This window comes from Abrus precatorius, unplaced genomic scaffold, assembly GCF_003935025.1.
Source record: "Abrus precatorius isolate BTA unplaced genomic scaffold, Abrus_2018 Scaffold4, whole genome shotgun sequence".
Taxonomy (NCBI): Eukaryota; Viridiplantae; Streptophyta; class Magnoliopsida; order Fabales; family Fabaceae; genus Abrus; species Abrus precatorius.
The window spans coordinates 3,664,358-3,690,684 of record NW_020874384.1 but is presented as its reverse complement, the minus strand read 5'-3'; the positions used below and the strand labels follow the sequence as shown (position 1 = coordinate 3,690,684).

General features: G+C 31.5%; 2 protein-coding genes across 10 annotated transcripts; one reads left to right on the top strand and one right to left on the bottom strand.

The window, feature by feature from the left end:
- Nucleotides 1–261: 261 nt before the first annotated feature.
- Nucleotides 262–4,635, top strand: LOC113865406 (probable CDP-diacylglycerol--inositol 3-phosphatidyltransferase 2). Of its 9 annotated transcripts, none has more exons than XM_027499919.1 (11): nt 262–383; nt 1,115–1,205; nt 1,604–1,688; nt 1,783–1,832; nt 2,735–2,774; nt 2,894–2,938; nt 3,025–3,090; nt 3,200–3,314; nt 3,409–3,465; nt 3,566–3,664; nt 4,438–4,497. In XM_027499919.1, exons 2-11 carry the CDS (start codon nt 1,139–1,141, stop codon nt 4,495–4,497), a joined length of 684 nt encoding a protein of 227 aa, XP_027355720.1. In that variant the 5' UTR covers nt 262–383; nt 1,115–1,138. The 9 variants fall into 9 exon arrangements, with proteins under 9 accessions (XP_027355720.1, XP_027355718.1, XP_027355723.1 ...); XM_027499917.1 differs by having other exon boundaries at nt 263–383; nt 1,111–1,205; XM_027499922.1 differs by lacking the exon at nt 1,115–1,205 and adding an exon at nt 849–1,075 and having other exon boundaries at nt 295–383; nt 4,438–4,635.
- Nucleotides 4,636–6,102: 1,467 nt separating this feature from the next.
- On the bottom strand, nt 6,103–8,439 carry LOC113865324. Its single transcript, XM_027499789.1, has 2 exons — nt 8,008–8,439; nt 6,103–7,272 (listed from the first exon to the last, which is right to left on the bottom strand). The coding sequence occupies exons 1-2, from the start codon at nt 8,326–8,328 to the stop codon at nt 6,433–6,435; spliced, it is 1,161 nt and encodes a 386-aa protein (XP_027355590.1). The 5' UTR covers nt 8,329–8,439; the 3' UTR covers nt 6,103–6,432.
- Between the last annotated feature and the right edge of the window lie 17,888 nt (nt 8,440–26,327).

Here is a 26,327-nt window from a genome sequence, read left to right as displayed (position 1 = left end):
TTTTTTATTTTTAAAAATAAAATATAGTACAACAAAACAATGGCAGTAATGATGAATTTTTATCTTTTTTTAGAATATTGATATCTAAAGATTACACGAAGTATTAAACGAATATCGGAAGAATATGGTTCCAATCGGATGAAATTATTTATGAACGACGAATCTCTTCTTCTGAATATTTACAACAATGATTGTACTTCTCAAACTAAAATTGCTGATTAATGTGGTGCATAGTAATTAGTGAAGTAATTATAAACTATTAAAAAGCGAAAAGAAAAAGGAAAAAAGAAAAAAAAGGAAAAGCAGGATCCGAAATAAACTAAAGCAGTGCCACCTCAAGTTGTCCAGCACAGTGGTTGAAACCGCACCTCTTCCCCTCAACGGTATCGTATAATTCTCCTCTCCCTCTTCATTTGGTTCAATTTGTTTTGTATTTTGCTTTTAGCGTTGGAGAATAATAGTTCTCTTGGATTTCAAGCATTTTAGAAGTGGACGATGTCAACACACTTGTGCAATGATTTTTCCATTTCGTGACTTCTAGATTGGAATTAGGACAGTTCTGATTTGGCACCCATTCGTGATTTGACTTTTGCAAAATAAAATTTTCAATGTAAAAGATTGGGCTAATAGTTAGGTTTCCAGACTCCGCTATTTGTTATGTTAATTTATTGCGGATGAAACATTGTGGAGAGGATAATTTCTGATACAGTTGAAATTTGAATGGCATAGTTCCTTTTTGCTTGTTTCTATAGGAAATAATATACTAAGGAGGTTCATTATCAGATGGTGAAATGCCTTTGCTTAGATGATTGATGTTCCTTTTTTGATATTTTTGCTTGTTTCTATAGGAAATAATATACTAAGGAGGTTCATTATCAGATGGTGAAATGCCTTGGCTTAGATGATTGATGTTCCTTTTTTGATATTTGTGTATTTGGATGAATAGTTGGGTAGATGTTTGCCAACTTAATGCATGTTCTGTTATGATTCTATGTGCATGAGATGGGAGCACCTATGTGAGCATGTGTGTTTATTATAGACTTGGATTTCTTACAGGAGGAAACTACTTATGCAGGTGAATATTTGATTTGGCAATCGTATACATATTAGTCAGGTTTAGGAATACGAAGAAACTTCCATGGCCAAGAAACCTGGACCAAGACCCAGTAAATTATCTGTGTACCTTTACATTCCTAATATAATTGGTGGGTATTTAGTTATACCAGTGGATATTTTCATTTTATTCTCTGATGTATACTTACATGTTCTAGAAAACAATGGTGTTCTAATACTTTTTGTGTTGATAAGAATAATGGGTTACAACCCCGTTATAGGACAGATGAGCAGAGTGATACAGAAAATTTAATGTGTTCATCTTTCTTATTGGCACATTTGTTTTTTGGAAAATGCGAGGCTCTGGTATTGTTTATTTGAATACACCATGTGTTTGCAACTATTGTTCCAAACAAAACGATTTTATTGTTGTAACGACTAACTAGTGTAAACTGTTTATTATTGGATTGTTCAAGAGATTTTATGCAAGTTCTGATAGTTCTCCATGAAAACACTGTCATGACTCCTGACTGTGTCCATGGTGATGCAGGCTACATGCGGGTTCTTTTGAACTGTGTTGCCTTCTCCCAATGTTTAACAAACAAAATGATTTTCCCTATTCTCTATTTTTTAAGGTGGGATACAATTTTATGGATTTCTCTTGGTATTGACCTTTTTTCTCATTATTTGTGGGATGGGAGCATAATTTGGGGGAATTTATGTTGCCAGCTTTGTTTGTGATGCTGTGGATGGCTGGTGTGCTCGCAAATTCAATCAAGGTATCAACTTTCTTATAGATGTCTAATCAATATCCGTTTATTTGTCAAGGTTTTCCTATTGAATACATAAATAATGTTGATGATGCTCAAATAATTAAATCCTTCTATTTTCACAAAATTTATTTTATCTATGTCAACAGTGGACGCCATTGCATTCACATGCATCACAATAACATTCTTGGGTACAAGTTTATCAATTAATTAATGGATAACTACATGTTGTCTCCTAGTGGTTTAGAGCATTCTGAATAGTTAATTTTTACCCTAAGCTGCCTTCTGTTTTGCAACAACAGGTAAAACTTTGTTTTTGCTATCTCTTTTACTGATTATGGAGTGCTGCAAAACCTTCTGGAGCTTTAACTCTCAAAAATCTGTTTGAAACTAAGGGAAAATCAGTATGTCAGAAGTATAATTTGCTTAGATATTTCTGTGAAACTCATTTACAGCTTGATTTTGGCCATAAATACTCTTTTCTTGTGCCAATTGTCAAGGTTAAGGATAATTTGTTTTTGCTCCATTTATTGCATTCTGTTGACTCTTTGACTTTTAGATTTTTCAATAAAACACTGGGTAGGCTGTAAACAAACATTAAATGAGAAAAAGAGGGGTAATATGGCTCATATACTGATGGTTAATGAGGGTTTGATTAACTGGTATGATCAACATTCAACACCATCTACAAAATGGTTTTGGGTTCAAATCCTGCTGGTGGTCTTTCATTGGTATGACGTGTGGAAGTACCACTATAAGTCAGGCTTGTAGCTTGCCCTAAATGTCGAATTGGGAAAACTCCTCTTCTCCCTAAACTTTTTATTTTTATTTTGAAAAATAATTATTACATATTATTAACAAATAATTAATCTAGAAAATATTTTTTTTGTATTGTTGTTTTCTTGATTCAGTGTCAACCTTTGGAGCTGTGCTGGACATGGTAACAGACAGGTTATTGTCTGTTCTCTCTCTTTGTGCAAGTTAGCCAAGTGATACTTGATGCTTCTATTACTTATTTATATTGGTTGATTCTTGTGTGCTTTGAATTCATGTGGCTTCCTTAATACCAGAATTAGCACTGCTTGCCTACTTGTAGTTCTTTCCCAAGTGTACAAGTAAGATATTTCTCCTTTCAAGCTGTTTGTAAGTCTATGTAATTTTAAGCATGTACACCTGACTTTTGGGTTGAATTCGTGTAAAGGCCTGGCCTGATCTTCTTGTCATTGCTCGCCTTAGATATTGCCAGCCACTGGCTGCAAATGTACAGGTAATGCATGTCAACTTTGTGTTTTTTCCCCTAACTCTAATTGTATGATTCTGCAGTTACTGGGTTTGGTCTTGATGGAGAATTCTTGCATTTTTTGCATTAAATGCAGCACTTTCCTGCTGGGCAAGGCTAGTCATAAAGATGTTAAAGACAGCAGCAGTTGGCTTTTCAGGTTATACTATGGAAATAGGATGTTTATGGCATATTGTTGTGTCTCATGTGAGGTAATTGCAATACCTTATTCTCAATCTTTTGTGAAAACATTTTAATAAGTATTTTTTTTTCTAATTTTGGATTCTTATCCTTTATATTCTATAGGTTCTTTACTTAATCCTGTTTTATCTTTCGGAGAAAGAAACAGAGAAATTGGTGGATGTAAGTTCTCTCCGCAATGTTTCTACTGCTGTTAGATTATCTAAGATGTTTGGAGTGTTTCCTGAAATCATCCTAGTTTCTCAATTTTTTCTATTTTCAGGTTTTATCGATTAATTTGCAAAAGATATCATTGCTTTCTTTCCTGATCGGTACTAGTTTGTTTGGATGGGCAGTCAAGCAGGTTGTAAATATTATTCAGGTTCGTTCATAATATATTTATGCTGGATAATTTTGAGATCAGGTGATATATATATTTAGTCTTTGACCACTCTTACTCCCACTCCATAATGAAAAGAAGGGGAAAAAAAAAGAAAAGCAACACATCAGAGAAGAAAAGAAAATCCATAGAAAATAGGGAGGCACGAATTGTTCATATTTTTTATTTTGGAATATTCTTCCTGTAAGTATCACAATAATAGAAAATTTAGAATCTTCAAATCCTGTGCATTCTAAGTTTCTTTCTGGTTTAATTATCATGTGTAAACATTTTTTTCAAAATAAAAAAGCTCATGCAAACTAGTTTTGATATCTGTAGGTCAGCACAAAACTTCATACACTTTATTGAGTACAGTACTAAAATGTATTCTACTGCAGATGGTGACATTAATTCAATTTGCAGAAACGTTCAAAGTTACGTCTAGGATTATTGATTAGACAGTTCAAATGTGAATTAAGTTCAGCACATTGAGTAACTATCAGTTTATGTGGTGCCTCAGTGTCAGTGCACCGTTGCTTGAGTTTAAAAATTTGAATGTTGTATTAACTCTTTATCATGGCTCGTTAAATTCATATTATGACTTGATAATTAAAAAGAGTTTTCTTTACATTCTAGTTATATAAAGAGCGTCTTGTAATAAGAATTGATTGACTTATCATTATTATTTACTTTGCTTCGACTAGTATGTGTTTATCTGTTGCTTTTGATTATTATTTAGTTCATTGATTTGAATCCCTTAACCTTTGTGATTTCAGATGAAGACAGCGGCAGATGTGTGTGTGCTTTATGACATCGACCGAAAACATAAGCAGTGATGTTTTTTGCACGACCGGAATCCCTTGCCTTTGTCTCCTAGTAACATATTTTGCACTTAGATTAATATTAGTATTGATGGCAATTGATCTTGAATTGTTCAGTTTTCTATTATTTGTAATGAAAGAAATAGAACGACACCGAATGAAAGAATATAGATTTCCATGTAGCAAAAAAATTTTGTTCACGAGTTTCAGTATTCTTTTGTTTACCCACTGTTAATCAGGCTAAAAAATTCTTTTGTTCCTTATTCCTGTTATGAATATACTGATTTTTTTGTTACTTCTCTGCTGTGGGATAAGGTGACGTCTTTGTAAGTACTGTTGATTTTTCTCTATATGATGTAGGAGGAGTATACCTGCAAAAGGTACTCTGATAATAAAGTCAAATGTCGGTTTAGACAATAAATGCTATTAAATATTTGAAAGTTAACATTTTATCTATATCTCTTACTTTTCTTTTATAAGCAATGTTATGAGCTAATGAATTTTGTGAACCAGCCTTAATTGTGGCCTTTTAATTAAGTAAATAATGATTTGATTATTTATCTTAATTAGTTTAATTATCTTTTAATTCATTCTTAATCTGACGGAGAGGATACTCGTCCTATTGATGCCGAAGGGGTATTGAGATTCTTTCTTTTATCATTGAGATCGAATGGTGTCTTATTCAGTACATTCATAACTCCGAATCTTTTAAAGTCTATAATTTTTGCTAGGATTGCACTGGTTTTGAAGTTGTCTTTCTCCCTCTTGCAGCAGGGAATATAACCTGAATAAACGCCTTTATCACACACACTGAATGTTATTGCAACTTCTACTACCGTGTGACGCAGATTGCAATATCGAAACATTGACACTATGATTCATCAATTTCAACGATAATTATATTAAAAGTTAAAACTATCCAAACCCTCTACTACGTATCATTTTCTCGTGATTTTTCTTTCTGCTAGTGCACTGTAGTTATTATTTTACTAAGCGATGGCTTCTTGTATCTGGTCCTGCAAAGCACTGATTACCGTGCCTGACTTATAATCTATAATATATTGAACCTTTTCAGAATTAATTCGTGTTGATGTCTCCTTTAATTTTTTTCCTGCCATTATTAATCTCATTTTAGTTTGGTTTATTAATATTGGGAATCTTTCTCGTGCTGAGCACAGGGCTTACTACTCTTGTTTTATTTATAATTCTACAAGATTGTTCTACTATTTTGCGCATGCATTGGCTGTATGAATAGAAACATTGTCGTAAGTTCTAATATCACTTCTGCTAGTTTCGTATAATCTGCCATTAATGTCTTTGAGAATCTTTTTCGCAGAATCAATGGAATGATAGGTTAGTTGGTTGTGCAAAAGCTATTTTGGATATTACCTAAGGAAAATAATAAAAACAAAAAAAATTAACCATGTATATGATTGATAGGACAAATTTTCTTGTGTTGTAGCAACATACTGTTTCATCAGGTACACCTACTATAAATGTATTCGGGCTTCCAGCTCGAGCTTTACAGGATAATTCCTCGAAGGGTGATATGGTGCAATTATGTTACTCCTTTTGAAAAGTAATGAGTAGTTTTTTATCCTGTTTATATAACACTCTTTACCAAGCACTCCCATATATTATTGATTCAGTACCATGGTACATTAGTAAAACTCTCTGAGAATTCCAAGGCATACTACATATGCATGAACAGAATTTAGGTAAAATCAATCGAAATCTTCAAATTAAATAGCTACGTAGTTCTGGGCTGCATAATATTTGAACCTAGCAGAGTTATATACACTCAGAAGCGTAGTGAAATGATAGACAATCCACATTGCATGAATAGTGACCTTGTTTCAAACAATTAAATTTCTCTCTAAATAACGTCCCTACTTTTCCTTGACACGGAAACGATGTTCACCAAAAAGCTTCCTGGCTGATTAACGTGAACTAATACAGGCTAAACCCAAAAAACTGGCTAATGAGGATGGCAAATCCGAGGGCTATTGCGACAAGAGAAGATGCCCAAGTGAGTTTCTCAGTTATTCTTGGTACTCTATCTTTTAGTGCCTGGCTACATGAACCTATAAATACCGTATAGCATCCCATTGCAACAACAGTTCCAAGTAAGAACATGATGAGAAATGCAGCACCGGCTATGCGAGAAGGTAAAGCAAGGGCAGGCAACACCATCATCAATGCATCCGGTTGCAGTCCATGAACTATTCCAGTGGCAAAAGTAGCAAAACCAATCTTCTTCTTTCCTACTATAGGATTATCATGTGATTCATAGACACTGACATCACACTCACCATTTTCTAAGGCAACACATGGGGTTGGAACTTCTGAAGCTTCTTTAATTCCCATAGCACCAATTACTAGGAGGGTAAGGCCAACCACTCTGGTACCCCAAGTCCGGATAACTTCAATGTGAAGTCGATCTTTGAGGAGCAAAAATAGTAAGCCAAAGATAACTTGACCAGCATCATGACCACAACCCCAAAGGGCTCCCACAGCAGCACTCTCCATTCGGGTTCGGCCAATTGACAATGGTGCCAAAGCAGCAAGATGGTCAGGCCCTGATAGTGTGTGCAAGCAACCGGCAAAGAAACCAGTCCAAGCACTATTTAGTAGCTCGGTGCGGATTAGTTTTCCACCAACCGCAGCAGCTGCAGGGCCACCACTCTTGGCAGCGTTTTGAAAGGTTGCAAAAGCTGCTGGTGCAAAAGCTGGTTGAATTAAGAGCAAAACAAGAGCGGAAAGAATTGCAAATGTCCTAGCTGTTATTGCCTGAGAAAAAAACATACTAAAGGATGATTCTTTTATAACATCTATGAGGCAATTATTGCGTGCATTGAGTTCATATAATATAATCCCTAGTAAGTTTCAGCCAAAAAATAAACTTGTTACAAAAAATTATCATGAATATTAATAGTAACAAACCACTGTGTCGCCTATTTCAACAGTATAACCTTTTAGGGAAACTTTCTATATATATCCGAGTTTCAATTCTTATACATGATTCAACAAGTATGTTAATGATCGTGAATTACAGGCAAAATCACGTGATTAAAAAGCTCAGTTTGGTTATGATTCAATATCGGCAACAAGCCAACAACAAACCATATTGCCAAAACAGTATCAGTAACACAACTGCTATATATGTAGTACAAAAGAAACATGACACCTTACGTTTCAAAAGAAGATTCTTCACTCTTCAGTATGAATTTGCAGAAAAATTCCGTTCAGATAATAAACAGAATTATGCATACATAAGATAAGGACTTGTCATATAAGATCCCAACGTCCAAGCATTGTAGAAAACAAGAGAGTAATAGAATGAACCATTTTCTAAGGATTTGATACTCAGGATAATGCTAATAAGGATTCCCTATAGACCAATGACAAGGTTATATATGCTTTTGATTCAAATCACCACAGGGATATTCTTGAAGATACTGTTGGTGATATAGAACATCATTGACATCAAAGCGACCATGATATTTGATAACAGAAAGCACATACCTTTGGTTTTTTGAAATCCCCAGAAGTGATCTGATTGAGAGGTTGGGATTGAGATACGGAGCCATCGGAATGGATGAGATGAGAAGAGTAAAGGGATGGCAAGTTATTACTGGTTGGTGTAGATGTGGCGAAAAGGGGAGCAGAAGAGGGTAATGGAGATGGGTTTTCATATTTGGAAGATATTGAGGTGACCCACCTGAATGAACAACGCGTTGAGGCGAAAAAATTCAATCTTGCAGAATCAAATCGAGTGGTTGGAAGAAAAACAGTAAAGGGCTTGAGATTGGTGTTAAGAGGAGACGAAGATAGAAGCCTATCCATGGCTTCTATCCGCAAGAGGGGAAGAAATGAAGCCGAGGAGAAGAAAGAGTTAGATTGGATAAAGTCTGTGCAGAGAGAGAAAGAGAGATAAACAAGAAGAACATACGGATTAACTTGGTGAAATGAAATCAAATCGAATAATTAATAACATCATCACATCGTTATTTGCATATTCTATATAAAAATTTCTTTCATTATTAAAAAATAAAAATTATAGATTTTTAATGTTATTAAATAAAACGTTTTAAAAAATTCGAAGAATTGTCATAACTAAAATTTTATTGTATTTATATGAACAAATTTCATCTATTTAATAAAAAAATTATATTAAATTTATTCTTAGATTATTTAAATTTAGAAACACCTCTTTTTACCTGAAAAAAATATTTTCATTAATACCTTAAATTGAAAAAATAAAAAAAATAAAACATAAAAAAATGTTTTGTCATATTTTTTTTATTTTCAATTAATTTAAACATATATTACTTTTTTGAATAATAAATTTATCATATTATTTTATTATTTAATTTTTTTAATTATTACTATTTCTATTTATACATTTTTTAGTGTTTATTATTGAATTATATCATAAGATCATTGTATAATAACAAAGAATATCTCATTAATTAATGATACATACATATATAAGTTAAATTATTTTAATAATCTATAATGTGATCTATCTAATTTATATCATGACTCTAATTAAATATTAATATGATAGTTGTTAAATATAAACTATTTTTTCACTTTTTCTTTAAATAAATAAAAGAGTCTTACCAAAATAAAAGTGACGGTCTCTCCCTTTTTTTCACAGTAATCAGCAAAGGGCATTTTCTCTCAATCATCAAAATGGAGGTAAATGAGAAAGAAATTCTGTCTAATTTTGTCTAATTTTTTTGCTGCAGCGAGAGGAGAGCTTGCTGCAGTGAGAATATCGCGAGTTAAGGGGTATTTTAGGACATTCAACCTAAGGAACTTGGATTACAATCCAAAATCCCGATCTCTCTTATTCTTTCTGACCTCTCACTCTCTCTTCTCAGAAATTATCTTCTAAACTTCAATATTCCCTCAAATCCGGACTTGGGAGCTCAACCATTCAAATCCAAGTAAGTTTCTTGGAGCTTTGTTCTCCAACTTCATTCTTATTTTAATTCTATTTGGTCTAAAGTGTATGTTTTGCAATACTCAAGGGAACTTTCACCCTCAAGCCGATATTCTCTACCAGGACATTATGCCTCTTCCTTGGATCTCTAGAAAAACTTGATCTAAGAGACTCATTTTTAGGTAAGGGGAGTTGATCCCAAACCCTAATTCCTTCTTGGTATTTTAGTTCAAAAATGCTAAGTTTCTATTGGGACCTTAAAATTCTAAGGTTTTCTTAAAAGTCTAATGTGTAGGGTAGAGTTTGACACAACAACCCTCTTTTTAACCCTAACCTCGGTATTTTGTTTTGAGTAATAGAATCCCAACGATTCTCTAAATTGTATAACTAGAAATGAAATTTTGGATATGAGAAACCAATAATTTAATCCAAAGATCATTAGATAAAATTTTATAGTGAAAAGATTAGTAACTAAACTTTTGAGGAATTTTTTTAGATTTTACTATTATTTATGTATGAATAAGTAATATTGAACTTTAAGATAGATGATCTTATTAATGTTAAGAAAATGTGTATGTTGAATTGTACGATTGGCTGAGTCCGGAGGTGTTCGATCTCCGACACATTGTATTGATCTATGTAGTGTGAAGATCTTTTGTGTTAGATGAATATGATACTATAAATATGAATGCTTGTTGATGACATGATGATGGAATTGTGAGAAATGTGATTGTAATATGTGACATAGAATAGATTGTTGGATGTGATTATGATACAGGTATTGTGGTGCATCAAAAGGTGTACTCATAATATATGTATTGCAATACATTAAGTTATATGATTAAGACTCACGTATTATGACACATTGATCTATGAGAAAGATATGAAAAAGGATAAGAATAGTTGAGAAATGCTGATAATAAGTATAGATAGCTACAGAGATATACTAGGGGTATAGAGTCTAGAGAAGATTTAGGAAATCTTAGGGAAATGAGGGTGGTGAATGCTAAGTATAAATGGGTGCACAATGATTTGCTGAAAGTGAAAGCATTCATAGGTCACACACTCATTTTCTGACGAGACTCCTTACTATACCTTTACTAAAAGGGGCTGGGTCGACACACGTGTATCCGTGTTGTTGCGGTTAACCAGTAGCTATCTATACTATGAAGTCCTCAAGAGATCTCAGGGGCAGTGAATATAAGTGTAATGAATATGAAATTGTGATGAACATGAAGTAGTTTAGAGATTGTATGATTATAATATATGCATTGTAACATATTTATTAATATTGTTACGATATATGTGTTGTAATACATCGATGTGTGCGATTAGGATACACGTATTGTGACATATTGATGGATGTGATAGAATACAAGTATTATGACATATAAATTAGTGTAGAAAATATATGTCATAAATAATTACAAAGATGATTGATATGTTGAACATGTGCTCTCCTCTGATGATGATTTATGTGTTTTGAGTGTTATTGTGGGTGTTAGAAATGTATTAACCAATACTTTCTATAATATATAAATTTTATGTTGAGCAAAGAGATTTAGTAAGGTGAGAGATACTCTTCCTTACTAATATTTTCATGTAATGAAAGTGACGAGATAAAGATGATTGGTCCGTTCTAGGGTCATAATCCAGTGATATTGGAAGAAAGACTACTCTGTAAAGACTAGAACAGTTTTTAAGACATTATAATATTTTATCCTAATTATATTTCATGTTGACTAAGTTTTGTAAATATTTCTTTAATGTCAAATTTTAGAATTTATAATGTTTCGGTGAATTTTGTTGTAATAAATACTTTTGGAGATGTTCTTAATGATATTCTAAACTTATATGTATACCACGTGATCCAAATAATGTATTAGATGTAAATTTAAGTTTTATTTATGACTTTAAACTCTTGAATTTATTCGTTTGATGTTTTAAATACTTTAGTATCTTATAAAATTTTTATAAAAGGAATGTGAGTTTTGTTTTTATTCAATCCTTAAATTTATAAAATAGAATAAAATTCTTCTTTTTTTTTGGTTATAAATTTATTTCTTTTAAATTCTTCTTTAGTATTTTTTTGTTATACATTTTCTTGTTAGCTGGAGATGCAATTTTATGGAAGAGCACAAAGGAGTCAATTATTGCTACATTTACCATGGAGGCAAAATTTGTGGCATGCTTGGAGGTCGTTGTTCATGCTCTGTGGTTACAAAATTTTGTCTAAGGGTTTGGTATTATTGATAGTGTAGAAAAGCCGCAAATATGTACTGTGATAATTCTGTCTTCTTCTCTAAGAATAGTAAACACTCAAAGAGGGCAAAGTACACAGATTTAAAATACTTATTAGTGAAGGAAGAAGTGTGAAAACAATGAGTGTTTATTAAGCATATTGGTACTAATAGGATGATAGGGGATCTGTTAACTAAGGGATTCCCCTTAGAACGTTTTCTGGCCATGTTAAAAGAATTAGCATTATAAATAAGTTCTTATTAGCATGATTGTGTGATCCATATATATGTATACGTATTATTTTGCTTATATTATTATAGACATTTTAAGAATTTAATATAAGTGTTTTTTTCTATTTGCTTACTTGTTATTTGAATTGTGTTATGTACATGTATGATTTAAGTTTGATAACATGTTATTGAAAACACAGCAAAGTCACACTTTGTAGTATAACTGAATTAAGTTTTTTTTTATTTGGGTTGGTTCTGTGATACTTGGATAGAATCATATTGTTGAATAATTGGTGACTGCCATGATCTCATCAATTCAGATCAATGATAGATGATAACTTGAGATTTTTAATGACATATGTACTTACAATTCGTTGAACCTTTGAGTTGTTGGTCAAGTTTGAAATTGTTAAATTATTTTAATAATCTATATAATTTCTTATGTAACTTATATCATAGCATGACTCTAATTATAGATTTAACATGATAATTGTTAAATATAAAATACAGAGCTATTGGAGGTATAATTGTAAACACAATTATAAGAAAACTCTTCTCTCTCTTTCAAGATAAATAAAGGAGCAGTTACAAAAAATAGAGCGTGTTTGGAATAGTTGTAAAAATTAAATTATTTGTAGAATCGATTATGTATAGAATCGATTTTTGTTTGGATATGTTTGCTGAAAAGTGAATATTGAAAAATTTTATTTTGTCCCAAAAGCTTTCCAAAGAGAATGCCCAATTTTCAGCTTTTAATCCAACAACTTTTCTCTTTAGAAAATAACAATTCGCAGCTTTTAATTTTTTCACCGAAATATGATTTTAATCAGCACCAACAACTTTTTTTTAATCTCAAAAAACTATTGAAAAGCTTTACCAAGCATGCTCATAAAGGTGACAATCTCTGTCTTTTTCATGGTCTTACAGTAATAAAAAAAATAACACTTTCTCTCTACTATCATAGAAGCTAAAGGAGGAAAAGTTGAAAAAAATACCAAGAGTTCAAGAATATAAAAGGGATCACATCAAATTATGATAGATTTAATTTAATGTTCTCTAAACTCTTGATTGTGGGAGAACTTATATGTTGTGTGAGAACCATGAAATTCAAGGTTAATAAAAAAAGTAATTTCATAATAATAAAATCAAAGATAGAAAGTACGTAATAGAATAAATCTAACTATATATATATATATATATATATATATATATATCTGTGTGTGTGTGTGGTAGGATCTTCTCACACTAGTGTAAGCATAAGAATTCTTACACTCGATTTGAGTATTTCATTTATCTTACATCTAGGGTGAAATGATCATTCCTCTATATATAATGTTCTCTCTATTTTCTCACGTACTCTTTATAATTTTATGTTCATTTTATAACACGTTATCAGCACGAGACTCTACTACACACTTTTGCGAGAAAGGAACATTCTTGAACAAATGTACTGTATTCTTTCATTTTTATTTATTTTTATAGAAATATATCATTATTTATTTATTTTAATTATTGTATTTATAAATTTGTGTCTATAAGAAAATTTAGTAGTAACTTACTATATATATAATTTTATTTTATTTTTTTTACTTTTGACCGTTACAATATTTAGATGATATCTAACTTTTTTTTATTTTTATGATAGTACTAAATATGTCAATTCTTATGAACTTTGAATTTGTCGCACTTGATATTACGGGAAAAAATTACTTATCATGGGTTATCATGGATATTAGATGCTAAAATTCATTTAGATGCAAAAGATCTTGGAGATATTATCAAAGAAGGAAATAAAGCATCTAATCAAGATAAGACTAAAGCTATGATCTTGCTTCATTACCACCTTCATGAAAGTTTGAAAAATGAATATCTCACGATAAAAGACACACTTGTGCTTTGAAATAGTTTAAAGAACAAATATGACCACAAAAAAATAGTAATTTTACCAAAAGGTTGTTACAGTTAGATGCATTTATGCTTGCAAGATTTTAAAACTGTTAATGAGTATAATTCAACATTATTTAGAATTACATGCTAATTAAAATTGTGTAAAGTAAGGTCACTTATGAGGATATGTTAGAAAAAAAACATTCTCCATTTTTCACGCATCTAATGTGCTTTTACAGCATCAATATCGTGAAAAAGGATTGAAAAAATATTTTAAATTAATTTCTTATATCCTTGTGGCTAAACAAAATAATGAGCTTTTAATGAAAAATCATGAATCTCATCCAACTGGCATTGCTCCATTCCTAGAATTAAATGTAACAACTCGTGACTATTATAATTATGCATAAACTTATAGTTGTGGTCGTGGTCATATTCGTGGTCTTGGATGTAACAATAATCGTGGTTATGGTAATGTTTATGAACATAGTTGTGGTGATTGTTATGACCTTTTTTTTTATAAATAATCAATGACATACTGCATTACTCTTCTTAATTCACTTATTTATTCATTAGATATTGTATGTACGAATTTCAAGAGTATAAATGTATTGCAAATTATATTTTGACATTCACATTAATAAAATGATAGAACTCCATAAATGTTTTCGTATAATACCTAAAACTTACATAAATTTATATATTTACAACGCTATTTAGCAAGGAGTTCAAAATACAAGCTATTCGAATAATAATTACATTCCTCGTGAAATATAGCAAAATAGTCTAGATCTATTTCTATATCCTAGACTGGTAAAAGAAACTGATGCTACTATTTTTTAAAATATCCACTTCATCAACCCTCAGCCAAACCTTCTAACTTGAGAAGTAGACACATTACCTATACCCTCTGCTCACATACCACCGTACGATCATCGTAGTGTTAGATTATTTTAATAATTTTATTATAATGGCCTATGTAACTTATAGTATGACTCTAATTAATGATTTAATGTGATGGTGGTTAAATATAAAATATAGTGTCATTGAGGGTATAATTGTAAATACAATTATAAGAAAACCCTCCCCTCTCCCTTCATATAAATTAAAGAGCCGTTACTAAATGAGGGTCATGACATTCCCTATTTTTCATTTTCATGGTTTCTGAGTGAGCTCACGGTAAACGCATAAAGGAACTTTCTCTCAACCATCCGAAGAGCTAAAAGAGGAAGAAAAAGCTGGAAAAAATACCAAGGAATCAATGACATCAAAGAGAGAGGTAACATTAAGGAACAATAGATTTAGGTTAGTGCTCTCTAAACCCTTAATTGTATGAGAACCATATATTGTGTTGTGAGAGCAAAGTAATTCAAGATTTCAAAGGGAAAAGATAATTTCATAACAGTCATTGCATAATAGAAATTACATAATAGATTAAAGAAAATTCTAACAGTTGGTATCAGAGCAAGGTTGTGAATTTCGTTGATTCTCCATAAGAGATTAGTTCTCCATTAAAGTTTTTCCCAAATTACATGAACCCTAGGTATTTTATATGATGGATTGACATTATTTTGATGTTGAATAATTGCTTTGGATTCAATAATTGAAAACCCTAAGGTTTCAGAAGCTAGAAACATTGGATTTTGAATCTTAATATGAGCAGGGCCATATATCAGTGACCAAGGCCATACATCACGGAGCAGGGCCACACATCAGGAACAAGCACGACCATGCTTCAGTGAAGCATGGCCTTGCATAATGGAAGCACGACCTTACATATTGTAAGCACGACCATGCATCAATTATAAGCACAACCATGCTTCAGGAAGCAGGGGCATGCATCAGAAATGAGCATTACCTTGCTTCATCGAAGCACGAGCATAGCTGTGCATAGAAATTTTACGGTAGAATAAGGAATATAATTCATAAAATATATAGATAGTTTTAAAATTACATCAAAGTGAATTTTACTTACCAAAGTGATTAAATTCTCAAGTTAATTAATTCTAAATTACATTATCATAATGAGAACTTCACAATTTAGTGCTTAATTTTAAGGGTAGCTTGTTAGTCACCAAAGTGCCTAGCTTTAAAAGTTGTTTAAGCATTTAATTGTGTGTTATAAATTGTTCAAAATTGTTTGATGCTATATGGAAACAAAGAGTGAACAATTTAGCTCATTACTTATAATGCTAGGAGATCGCCTAAAGGTAAATAATTGCATATGATTAATGACATTAAGGAGACATGTAAGCACTTCATAATATGTTTGTATATCCAAAGATGACTTGCATATTGGTTTGAGTGATTGGTTGTCAATTAAAGTTGTTTATTAGCATCATTATAGATAAATTGTGTATTTAGGCGTTACCCAAAGGTAAACTTAGATGCATAATTGATGACAGTTGATTGTCCAAATCCATTAAGTTTATTCAAAGCATAAATGTTTAAGTATGTGTTAAATGGATTCAGTCTCTATGAATGCGTATGGCATGAGCAATGGCATAGTCAAGTTCAATGGGCTTAATTATGATGATTAGGCTGAACAAGTTCGATTCCAGCTAGGTGTTATGGACTTAGACCTAGCAACATTATGGAACAAGAGCCTGCAGCCATCACAGAGACCAGTACTGAAGAGGAAAGAACTCTTCGTGAGGCTTGAGAAAGGTCGAATAGGCTGAGCTTGAGCTTGCTGAAGATGACTATGGCTGAAAATGTGAAACTATTAATGCCAAAGACTGAAAATGCTAGGGAATTTATGGCGAAGGTAAAAGAGTATGCACAATCGAACATTATTGACAAGTCCATTATAGGCACCTTGTTGACCGAGCTAACTACTAAGAAGTTTGATTGGTCACGGCCCATTCATGACCATGTGACTGACATGATCAATCATGCGGAAAAGTTGAAATCAATGGGCATGGAGGTAAAGGAATTCTTTGTAGTACAGTTCATTTTGAACTCACTCTCTCCTGAGTTTGGTTAGTTCCAGGTGAATTACAACACCATTAAGGATAAATGGAACATATAGGAAATTAAGGCCATGCTAGTTCAGGAGGAAGGGAGGCTGAAGAAGGTGAAAGAACACTTCGTCCATCTCACATTTCATGAAGGGGGTAGTAGTAGCAAGGCTAAGCCAGGTAAGAAGGACAACAAGGACAAAAAGGATAAGGCCTTATTAAAGGTTCTTGAAGGCCGAATCCAAAAGGGCCAGAAGTGCTTCTTCTGCAAGAAGACTGGTCACTTCAAGAAAGATTGTCTGAAGAGAAAGGTTTGGTTTGAAAGGAAAGGTATATATTATGTTTCAGTATGCTTTGAATCAAATCTTATTGAGGTACCTAAAAATACCTGGTGGTGAATCTCTGTTTCATACTGAGAGTGCTATTAGTAGTAATTTGAATGTGCGTAATGAATGCTCTGCCTTCTTGTGGCATCAAATGTTAGGTCACATATCCAAAGAAAGGATAATGAGGTTAATGAAAAGTGAAATTTTACCTCAATTGGATTTTGTTGACTGGGATATATGTGTGGATTGTATTAAAGGAAAATAAACTAAACACGCATCAAAGAATCCAGGCACAAGAAGCAGTCAACTCTTAGAGTTGATACACACTGATATTTGTGGTCCGTTTGACATCCTATCTTGGGATGGTGAAAGATATTTCATTACCTTCATTGATGACTACTCACGTTATTGTTATCTGTATGTGTTGCATGAAAAATCTCAATCAGTGGATGTCTTACAGGTGTTCATTGATGAGGTGGAAACGCAACTAGATAGAAAGGTAAAGGTTGTGAGGTCAGATAGAGGTGGTGAATATTATGAAAAATCTGATGAAAGTGAACAATGTCCAGGTCCATTTGCAAAACTTCTGGAAAGTTGAGGCATATGTGCACAGTACACTATGCCTGGTACGCCACAACAAAATGGTGTGGCTGAAAGGCAGAATCGTACTATCATAAAAATGGTTAGGAGTATGTTGAGTTACAGTCCTGTACCTATGTCTTTGTGAATGTACGCATTAAAGACCGCTGCATATATGCTTAATAGAGTTCCTAGTAAGGCAGTTCCAAAGACTCCTTATGAACTGTGGACAAGAAAGAAACCTAGTTTAAGACATCTTCATGTTTGGGGTTGTCTAGCAGAAGTAAGAGTGTATAATCCACATGAAAAAAAGCTTGATGCTAGAACCATAAGTGGTTATTTCATCGGCTATCCTGAAAAATCAAAGGGGTACAGATTCTATTGTCCTAACCATAGTATGAGAATAGTTGAGTCTGGAAATGCAAGGTTCATTGAAAATGGTTAGTTTAGTGGGAGTGGTGAAACACGAAAGGTGAAAATTAAAGAGACACGTACGGAAACTCTTGTAGTTGGTGTCTCTTATCCAGTTGTTGTTCCTCTTGTTGTATTACGGTCACACAACATAAGAAGACAACAAGTTAATGTTCGAAACCCACAAGAACAACATATAGAGGATGAACCAGCTGAAAATGCGCAAGTTACAAGTGAGCAAGAGGAAGGTGAACCATAAGAGATAGCATTAAGGAGGTCTGTAAGGCAGAAAAGACTGGCTATTTCAAATGACTATGTGGTTTACTCACTTGAGCATGAATGTGACTTGAGTATTGATGAGGATCGAGTCTCATTTAAGCAAGCCATGGAATGTTACAATTCTGAAAAGTAGTTGAATGCCATGAAAGAAGAGTTAAAATCAATGAGTGACAACAAAGTATGGGATCTAGTCGAGTTGCTTGAAGGTTCAAAATGAGTCGGTTGCAAGTGGGTCTTTAAGACCAAACGTGACTCAAATGGCAACGTTGAGAGATAAAAGGCTAGACTTGTTGCTAAAGGATACACTCAAAATGATGACATAGACTATAAAGAGGCCTTTTTTCCAGTTTCAAAGAATGACTCTTTAAGAATTGTTATGGCTTTGGTGGCTCATTATGACTTAGAGCTTCACCAAATGGATGTAAAGACCGCCTTTGTGAATGGTGACTTGGAAGAGAAAGTTTATATGGATCAGCCAGATGGCTTCTTGACCGCAAGTAAAGAAAGTATGGTGTGTAAGTTAAAGAAATCAATATATGGGTTGAAACAGGCTTTCAGACAATGGTATCTTAAGTTCAATGATACCATCACGTCATATGGTTTTGTAGAGAACACTGTTGACCAATGTATCTATATGAAGGTCAGTGGGAGTAAGTTCATCATTTTAGTCCTGTATGTTGATGACATTCTTCTTGCTACTAATGATGTTGAGCTGTTGCATGATGTAAAAGAATTTCTCTCTAAGAACTTTGAGATGAAAGATATGAGTGAGGTTTCCTATGTGATTGGAATAGAAATATTGCGTAATAGATCACAAGGATTACTGAGATTGTCTCAAAAAGGCTACATCAACAAAGTATTAGAGAGATTCAAAATAGAAAAGTGCTCATCAGGGGTAGTTCCAATTCAAAAGGGAGGCAAGTTTAGTGAAATGCAATGTCCCAAGAATGAGTTGGAGCAGAAAGCAATGAAATTTATTCCCTATGCATCAGTGGTCGGGAGTTTAATATATGCTCATACATGCACTTGGCCTGATATCAGTTTTGTTGTTGGAATGTTAGGCCAATATCAAAGTAATCCCAGAATGGACCACTGGAAGGCTGCAAAGAAAGTCCTTAGGTATTTACAAGGCACCAAGGACTACATGCTTACTTATAGGAGATCTAGTCAACTGGAAGTGGTTGGCTACTCGGATTCAGACTATGCTGGATGTGTAGACTCAAGGAAATTGACCTTTGGCTATATCTTCTTGTTAGCTAGAGGTGTGATTTCATGGAGGAGCTGAATTTATGGCATGCTTTGAGGCCACTATTCATGCTTTGTGGCTGCGAAACTTTGTCTTAGGACTTGGTATTGTTGATAATATAGAAAAGCCGCTGAGAATGTTCCGTGATAATTTCGCAGCCGTCTTTTTCTCTAAGAATGATAAGTATTCAAAGGGAGCAAAGCATATGGACTTAAAATACTTATCAGTGAAAGAAGAAGTGCGGCAACAGAAAGTGTCTATTGAGCATATTGGTACTGATTTAATGATAACGGATCTGCTAACTAAGGGATTATCCCCTAAAACATTTTCTGGCCATGTTGGTAGAATGGGCATTATAGACAAGTCCTTGTTAGCATGATTGTATAATTCATATATATGTGTATAGATTGTTTTGCTCATATTATTGTAGACATTTTGGGAATTCAATAAAAGTATTGTTTCTGCTTGTTTACTTGTTATCTGAATTGTGTTAATGTACATGTGTGGTTTGAGTTTGATAATAGGTTGAGTGTTAAAAACACATCAGAGTTACAGTCTGTAGTATGACTGATTAAAACTGTTTTGATTTGAGTTGGTTCTATGATACTTGGAAGGAATCATGTCGTCAAATGACTTGTGACTACCATGATCCGATTAACTTAAATAATTAAAAGATGATGACTTGATATTATCAATGATATGCGCACTTACAGTTTATTGAATCTTCAAGTCGTCACATAGGCCAAGTGGGAGATTGTTAGATTATTTTAATAATCTTATTATAGTGGCTTATGTAACTTATAACATGACTCTAATTAATGATTTAATGTGATGGTGGTTAAATATAAAATATAGAGTCATTGGGGGGGTATAATTGTAAATTCAATTATAAGGAAACCCTCCCCTCTCCCTTCATATAAATTAAAGAGCGGTTACTAAATGAGGGTTACGACATTCCCTATTTTTCACTTTCACGGTTTCTGAGTGAGCTCACGGTAAACGCATAAAGGAACTTTCTCTCAACTATCCGAGAGGAGCTGAAAGAGGAAGAAAGAGTTGAGAAAAATACTAAGGAATCAACAACATCAAAGAGAGAGGTAACATCAGGAACAATGGATTTAGGTTAGTGCTCTCTAAACCCTTAATTGTATGAGAACCATATATTGTGTTGTGAGAGCAACGTAATTCAAGATCTCAAAAGGAAAAAGTAATTTCATAATAGTCATTACATAATAGAAATTACATAATAGATTAAAGAAAATTCTAACACGTAGCATACATAACAACACAACGAAAATGCAAGGGTGGGCTTATATAATTAACCATCATAACTATAGAATATAAATATGTAAAATGATTTAAACAACTAGTATATTTCACAACATTTAGCAAAACAGCTTCAATCAATTGACACAACATGTTAAGCCTATTCTCAGGCCAACTAATGCAAATGCAGCGAATTAGTTCCATTTGGTTTCATAGCCTAAATAATCAAGAGGAACTATTTTTCGGTCTCGGACCGACCCATCCTAGTATCTAGATCCAGACACAGTACAACTCAGTATCCTAATCAGCTCTAAAATGATGTTAATGAATAGGATGCAACACAGCTAAATCAGCATGTTACAACACAGCAAAATATTCGTTTTCAGCCTCAGCAATACATCAATAAATATATTTTTATCCAGTGTTGACAACACAACAAATTCTTATATTTTCAATTTGAGCAATTTCAACTAGACATATTATTTCACCCAGCTTCAACAATTCAGTCATATAAACATTTTCATAGCAAAACTCAGCATTTAAAAATATATATCGCTCATCACACAACAATTATACAACTTTCACATTCATATTCCAAAATATATGGATAATTCATACACTTTAAACATACACAACACAATTCAAATGGAATGATAAATACACCGATATGACAGTGATAATAAGAAATATACATTTCACACCAGAAGTGGAAAAATGGTGAAAAAATTGAAAAGGGTAAAGGTACTCAAAGTAGCAAAAATATGAAACACATATGTATCGTTGTGGAAGGAAAGGTCATTAGTCACGTATTTATCGTACACCAAAACATCTTATTGATCTTTTTCAATAATCACTTAAAAATAAGAAAAGAAAAAGATAGAGACAAATTTTATTGAGTTATTATGTTTTTTTTTTCTTTATATGTTAATTTATGTTTAATGTATTTTTTTCTCTTTAAAAAAATAAAGGTTAAAATAAATTGTCATGTGTTCTAGTAATATAGTTATTATTTAAATTAAATTTTAATTTAGTCGGTGTAAATAATAATAATAATAAAATTTTTACCATTTTATAAGTATCTAATTTTTTTTAAATTTTTGTAATGATGAATGAATGATCTTATGGACGACACCAACAATGAAGACATATCACTTGTTGATAGTGCAACAACTGACACAATTCTCAAAATAAAAAATATTTTTCTCATGTAGTGATGCAACAAGCTAATGTGAATATTATATCTGATAGCACAGATTGTTGAAAGCTCCGGTAGAGCTAATATATTGTTGTCTAGTGGAACAAAATTAAATATTGTTAATGCATTGTACTCTGCAAAGTCTTATAGAAACTTTTTAAGTTTCAAAGATATATGTAAAAATGGATACCATATTGAAACAACAAATGAAAGAAAAGAAAAATAAATGTATATTACAGAATTATCTCTAATAAAAAATGTGTGTTAGAAAAATTACTTTTTTTTTTCTGGTTTATATTACACACATATAAATATAATTAAAACAACACATTATTGTAAATCAAAAGTTTACAAATCATGATAATTTTTTCTATTTGGCATAAACGATTAGGCCATCCTAGATCAATCATGATGCACAAAATAATTAAAAATTCACGTGGACATTCATTGAAGAGACAACAGATTGTTTAATCTTATAATTTTGTATGTGTTGTTTGTTCCCAAGTGTCGCAACCGGGCGATCGCAACGGTACGACGGATGACAAACTTGTTCCAAAATATCAGAGGAGTCGCTACCAAAGTTTATTTTTAAGAAAAACCTTGGAAAAACTTAAATATAATACGATCTTTGAAACCAAAAAATGAGTTCGGGAGTCATTTACGTGTAGGGAAGGTATTAGCACCCTATAACGTCCGTTTAAAAAATGGTTACCTAAAATTAATTGTACAAAATTATTCTAATTTTGAAAAATATTTATTTAACCCCTAAACATTAATTATTTTATTTTAGAAGAAGAAATATTATTTATTGAAATATTATTCAGGTTATTTTAAAAAATATTTTGACTTGACGGGTACGGTTCCCGCTCCTATGTATCCCCGGATGCAATGGGGAACTCAAAGCCACGTAGTTCTATCTAAAAATTATGAAATTAGTTGATTATAATTAAGTTTAGTAAAAGAAAAATTTATTTTAGAATTAAAATCATTTTTCGTAAAAATTATAATGTTTAGGATACAAGATAATGCAGTTATACATGTACCCTACGAGAAAATAATACAGAAAATGAAGGAAGATCACACAACTATACTGCAAATCATTAAGAAATATTTTATTTGTAAATGGAGTATTTGAATTTTAATTTTGATTATGATTAATATTGAAAGAAATTTAAGATAGCGTAAGCTATACATAAACTTCTTATAATTTATTAGACTATCGAAGGTAATGTAAATTACACATCGATATTATAAAAATTTATAAAATGAATAAATTATAGTAATTTAATTTATCAAAATTTGAAACATGACTTAAGAAAATAAAAAAAAATAATTTTATTTGAATTGATTAAAGAAGATACTCATTTAATAAAAAAACATTAAAAATTTTATTTGATAGATTTATATTATATAAAACCTAAGGTAACGTTGGTACACATAGATTTTGACAATTTATAACGCATAAAGGTAGAGTCGCTACACATTAGCATTATAAATTATTTCTTAATAAAATAATTTAGATTTAAATTAGTTGATTGATTTGTAAATTAGTATTTAGAAGAGAAATACATCTTGCATTATTATTAAAGTGATTAACTAATTAATTAATGACAATATGTGATAAGTTAATATTGCATAAAGTCTTGGTAACGTAGGTACACATAGACTTTATCAATTTATAATACATGACGATAGAGAAGCTATACGTTAGTATTATAAATTGATACAATTATATTATTATTTATTAATTAATTATAAAAAAAATAAGTAATTTAGTATTCACAATATAAAATAAAATAATCATAAATATAAAATTAAATCGCCTTAATATGATACAAATATACAATAAATAAAATAAAAGATAACAATCCTAAAAAAGAAGATATAAATAATGAAATATAAAAAGGGAAATAATTTAAAAAAATTAACTCAGATATGATATTGTAAAGTAAACGGTATCAAGAGATTTTAAATAAATAAAATAAAATAAAATAATTTAAACAAAGTTAACATAAAAAAAATAAAAAATAAAATAAAAACTCTTTCATTAAATAAATTAATAATTATCATAATAACAAATAATAATGATGATGAATAAATAAATAAAACTAAAACAATAAATTATATGTTGAACTAAATAATGATAAAAATAAAATAAATAAAAAAAATTCGGACAAAAAAATAATAAAAAAATAAAAAAAGGATAAAATGGTCTCAAATTTTAAATTTTCAGATTTGAGAGGGAAGGACTTTAGGGTTAGGGGTGTGCTTTTCTCCAAGAAAAACAAAAAAAGGTTATGAAAGGGTGGAGGGGAGGTTAATGGAGGCCATGGTTTTGAGTGGTGAAGGTTATTGAGAGCAAAAGGAAGAGGAATGAGACAAGGTAGGGAAAGAGTTTTTTTATGGTGAGTTTTGTGTTTGTGGATGATGATAGATGGAGGAATGGGTGGAGAGGTGGTGAGACATGGATATTTGAAATGGTGGTTTAAAATATTTTTTTTCATTTGAGATTGATTTGATATAGGAAATGTTTATTCAAAATATAAATATGTATGAAGAAGAAAAATGTGTAAAATGTATGATGAAGCTTACTTGATGTTCTTGAAAATTTTTGCTTGCCTCTTGTTCTTCCTCCTTTCCACTAACCTTTCTTTCTCTCTATTTTCTCTTTTTCTCTCCCTGTTTTAGAATGCCTTCTCTCAAAATTTTTTTAGCCTCCTCTGACGTCTTCCCCTGCTCCATGGTCCTTTTTTCCTTTTATTGTTAGGGTTCTCACCAAAAGGCTCAAAATTCTGAATTTTTCCTTTTTTATGTATAAAGTAACATTGGTTCAAGAATTTAATTATTTGTCATATTCTATTTTCCTTTTTAAAAATTAATTCTGAAATTTTCCTATTTTATTAAGACAAATTTTTGTTTTTTTTTTGTTGTTCTTTTTTTTTAAACCTTTTGATTCCATTCTTCTTTTGTAATATTAAAATTCAGATTTTTTATTTTTTTATTTTTTCATTTTTATTCAAAAAAAAATTTTTAAATCAAAATTTTAGTGTTCACACCAAGGAAAATTGATTAGTTGACCATTATTAGGTAAAATTGGAAATGAATCTATCATATTTTTAGAACTTATACAAGGTGATATTTATGAACCAATACACCCATCATGTGGACCATTTAGATATTTTATGATTTTAATTGATACATTAACTAGATGGTCATATGTTTGTTTGTTGTCAACTTGCAATCAGATGTTTGCGAAATTACTTGTACAAATAATTCGTTTAAGAGCATATTTTCCTGATTATCCAATTTAAAAAATATGCCTTGATAATGCTGGTGAATTTACATCTTAAGCTTTTAACAATTATTGTATGGTTATTGAAATTGATGTTGAGCATCTTGTAGCACATGTACATACTCAAAATGAACTTATTGAATCATTAATCAAGCATCTAAATTAATTGCAAGACCATTACTAATGAGATCAAAACTTCTAATTTCTGCTTGGGGACATGCAATCTTGCATGATGCAACACTTATTTGCATTAGGCCAACATGCTATCATATGTTCTCCCTTTGCAATTAGTTTCTAATCAACAACCAAATATTTTTCATCTTAGAATTTATAGATATGCAATGTATGTTGCTATTACTCCATCATAACGCACTAAGATGGATCCTCAAAGAAGGTTGGGAATTTATGTTGGCTATAAATCTTCTTTATCTTTAATAAAATACCTTGAGCCAATGATAAGGGATTTATTCATTGCTTGATTTGCTTATTATCATTTTGATGAATCAATTTTCCCTACTTTAGGGGAGAGAAAATAAGCATTTGAAAAAAGAGATAAGTTGGAATGAATTATCTTTATCTTATCTTGATCCTCGAAAAAAACAGTGTGAATTAAAAGTTCAAAAGATAATTTATTTGCAAGGTTTAGCCAATCAACTACCAAACGTGTTTAAGAATCCAAAAATATTGACTAAATCATATGTGCCAGTTGCTAATGCTCCAATCAAAATCAATGTTCCAATTGGACAATTTAATGTTGCAAATCAATATGAATCACATATGAAGCATAATAGACCTTTTGGTTCCAAAGATAAAAATCCTCGAAAAATAAAAGAAACTAAGAATCAAGGCAACCAAAATGAGGATGTAAAGACGCCAAAAGAGTCATTATACATAATCAATATTTTAATTCTTGAAGAAACACAAGTATCTAAAAATGATAAAAATAAAAAGATTTCAATAAATTATGTCATGAATAGAATAC

Coding starts and splice junctions, on each gene's coding strand:
- LOC113865406 (XM_027499916.1), top strand. CDS start 1,139: ATGGCCAAGAAACCTGGACCAAGACCCAGTAAATTATCTGTGTACCTT. Junction 1,689..1,782: donor CCTATTCTCTATTTTTTAAG/GTGGGATACAAT, acceptor TTATGTTGCCAG/CTTTGTTTGTGATGCTGTGG. Junction 2,939..3,024: donor GTTCTTTCCCAAGTGTACAA/GTAAGATATTTC, acceptor ATTCGTGTAAAG/GCCTGGCCTGATCTTCTTGT.
- LOC113865324 (XM_027499789.1), bottom strand. CDS start 8,328: ATGGATAGGCTTCTATCTTCGTCTCCTCTTAACACCAATCTCAAGCCC. Junction 7,273..8,007: donor GGGATTTCAAAAAACCAAAG/GTATGTGCTTTC, acceptor TTTTTTTCTCAG/GCAATAACAGCTAGGACATT.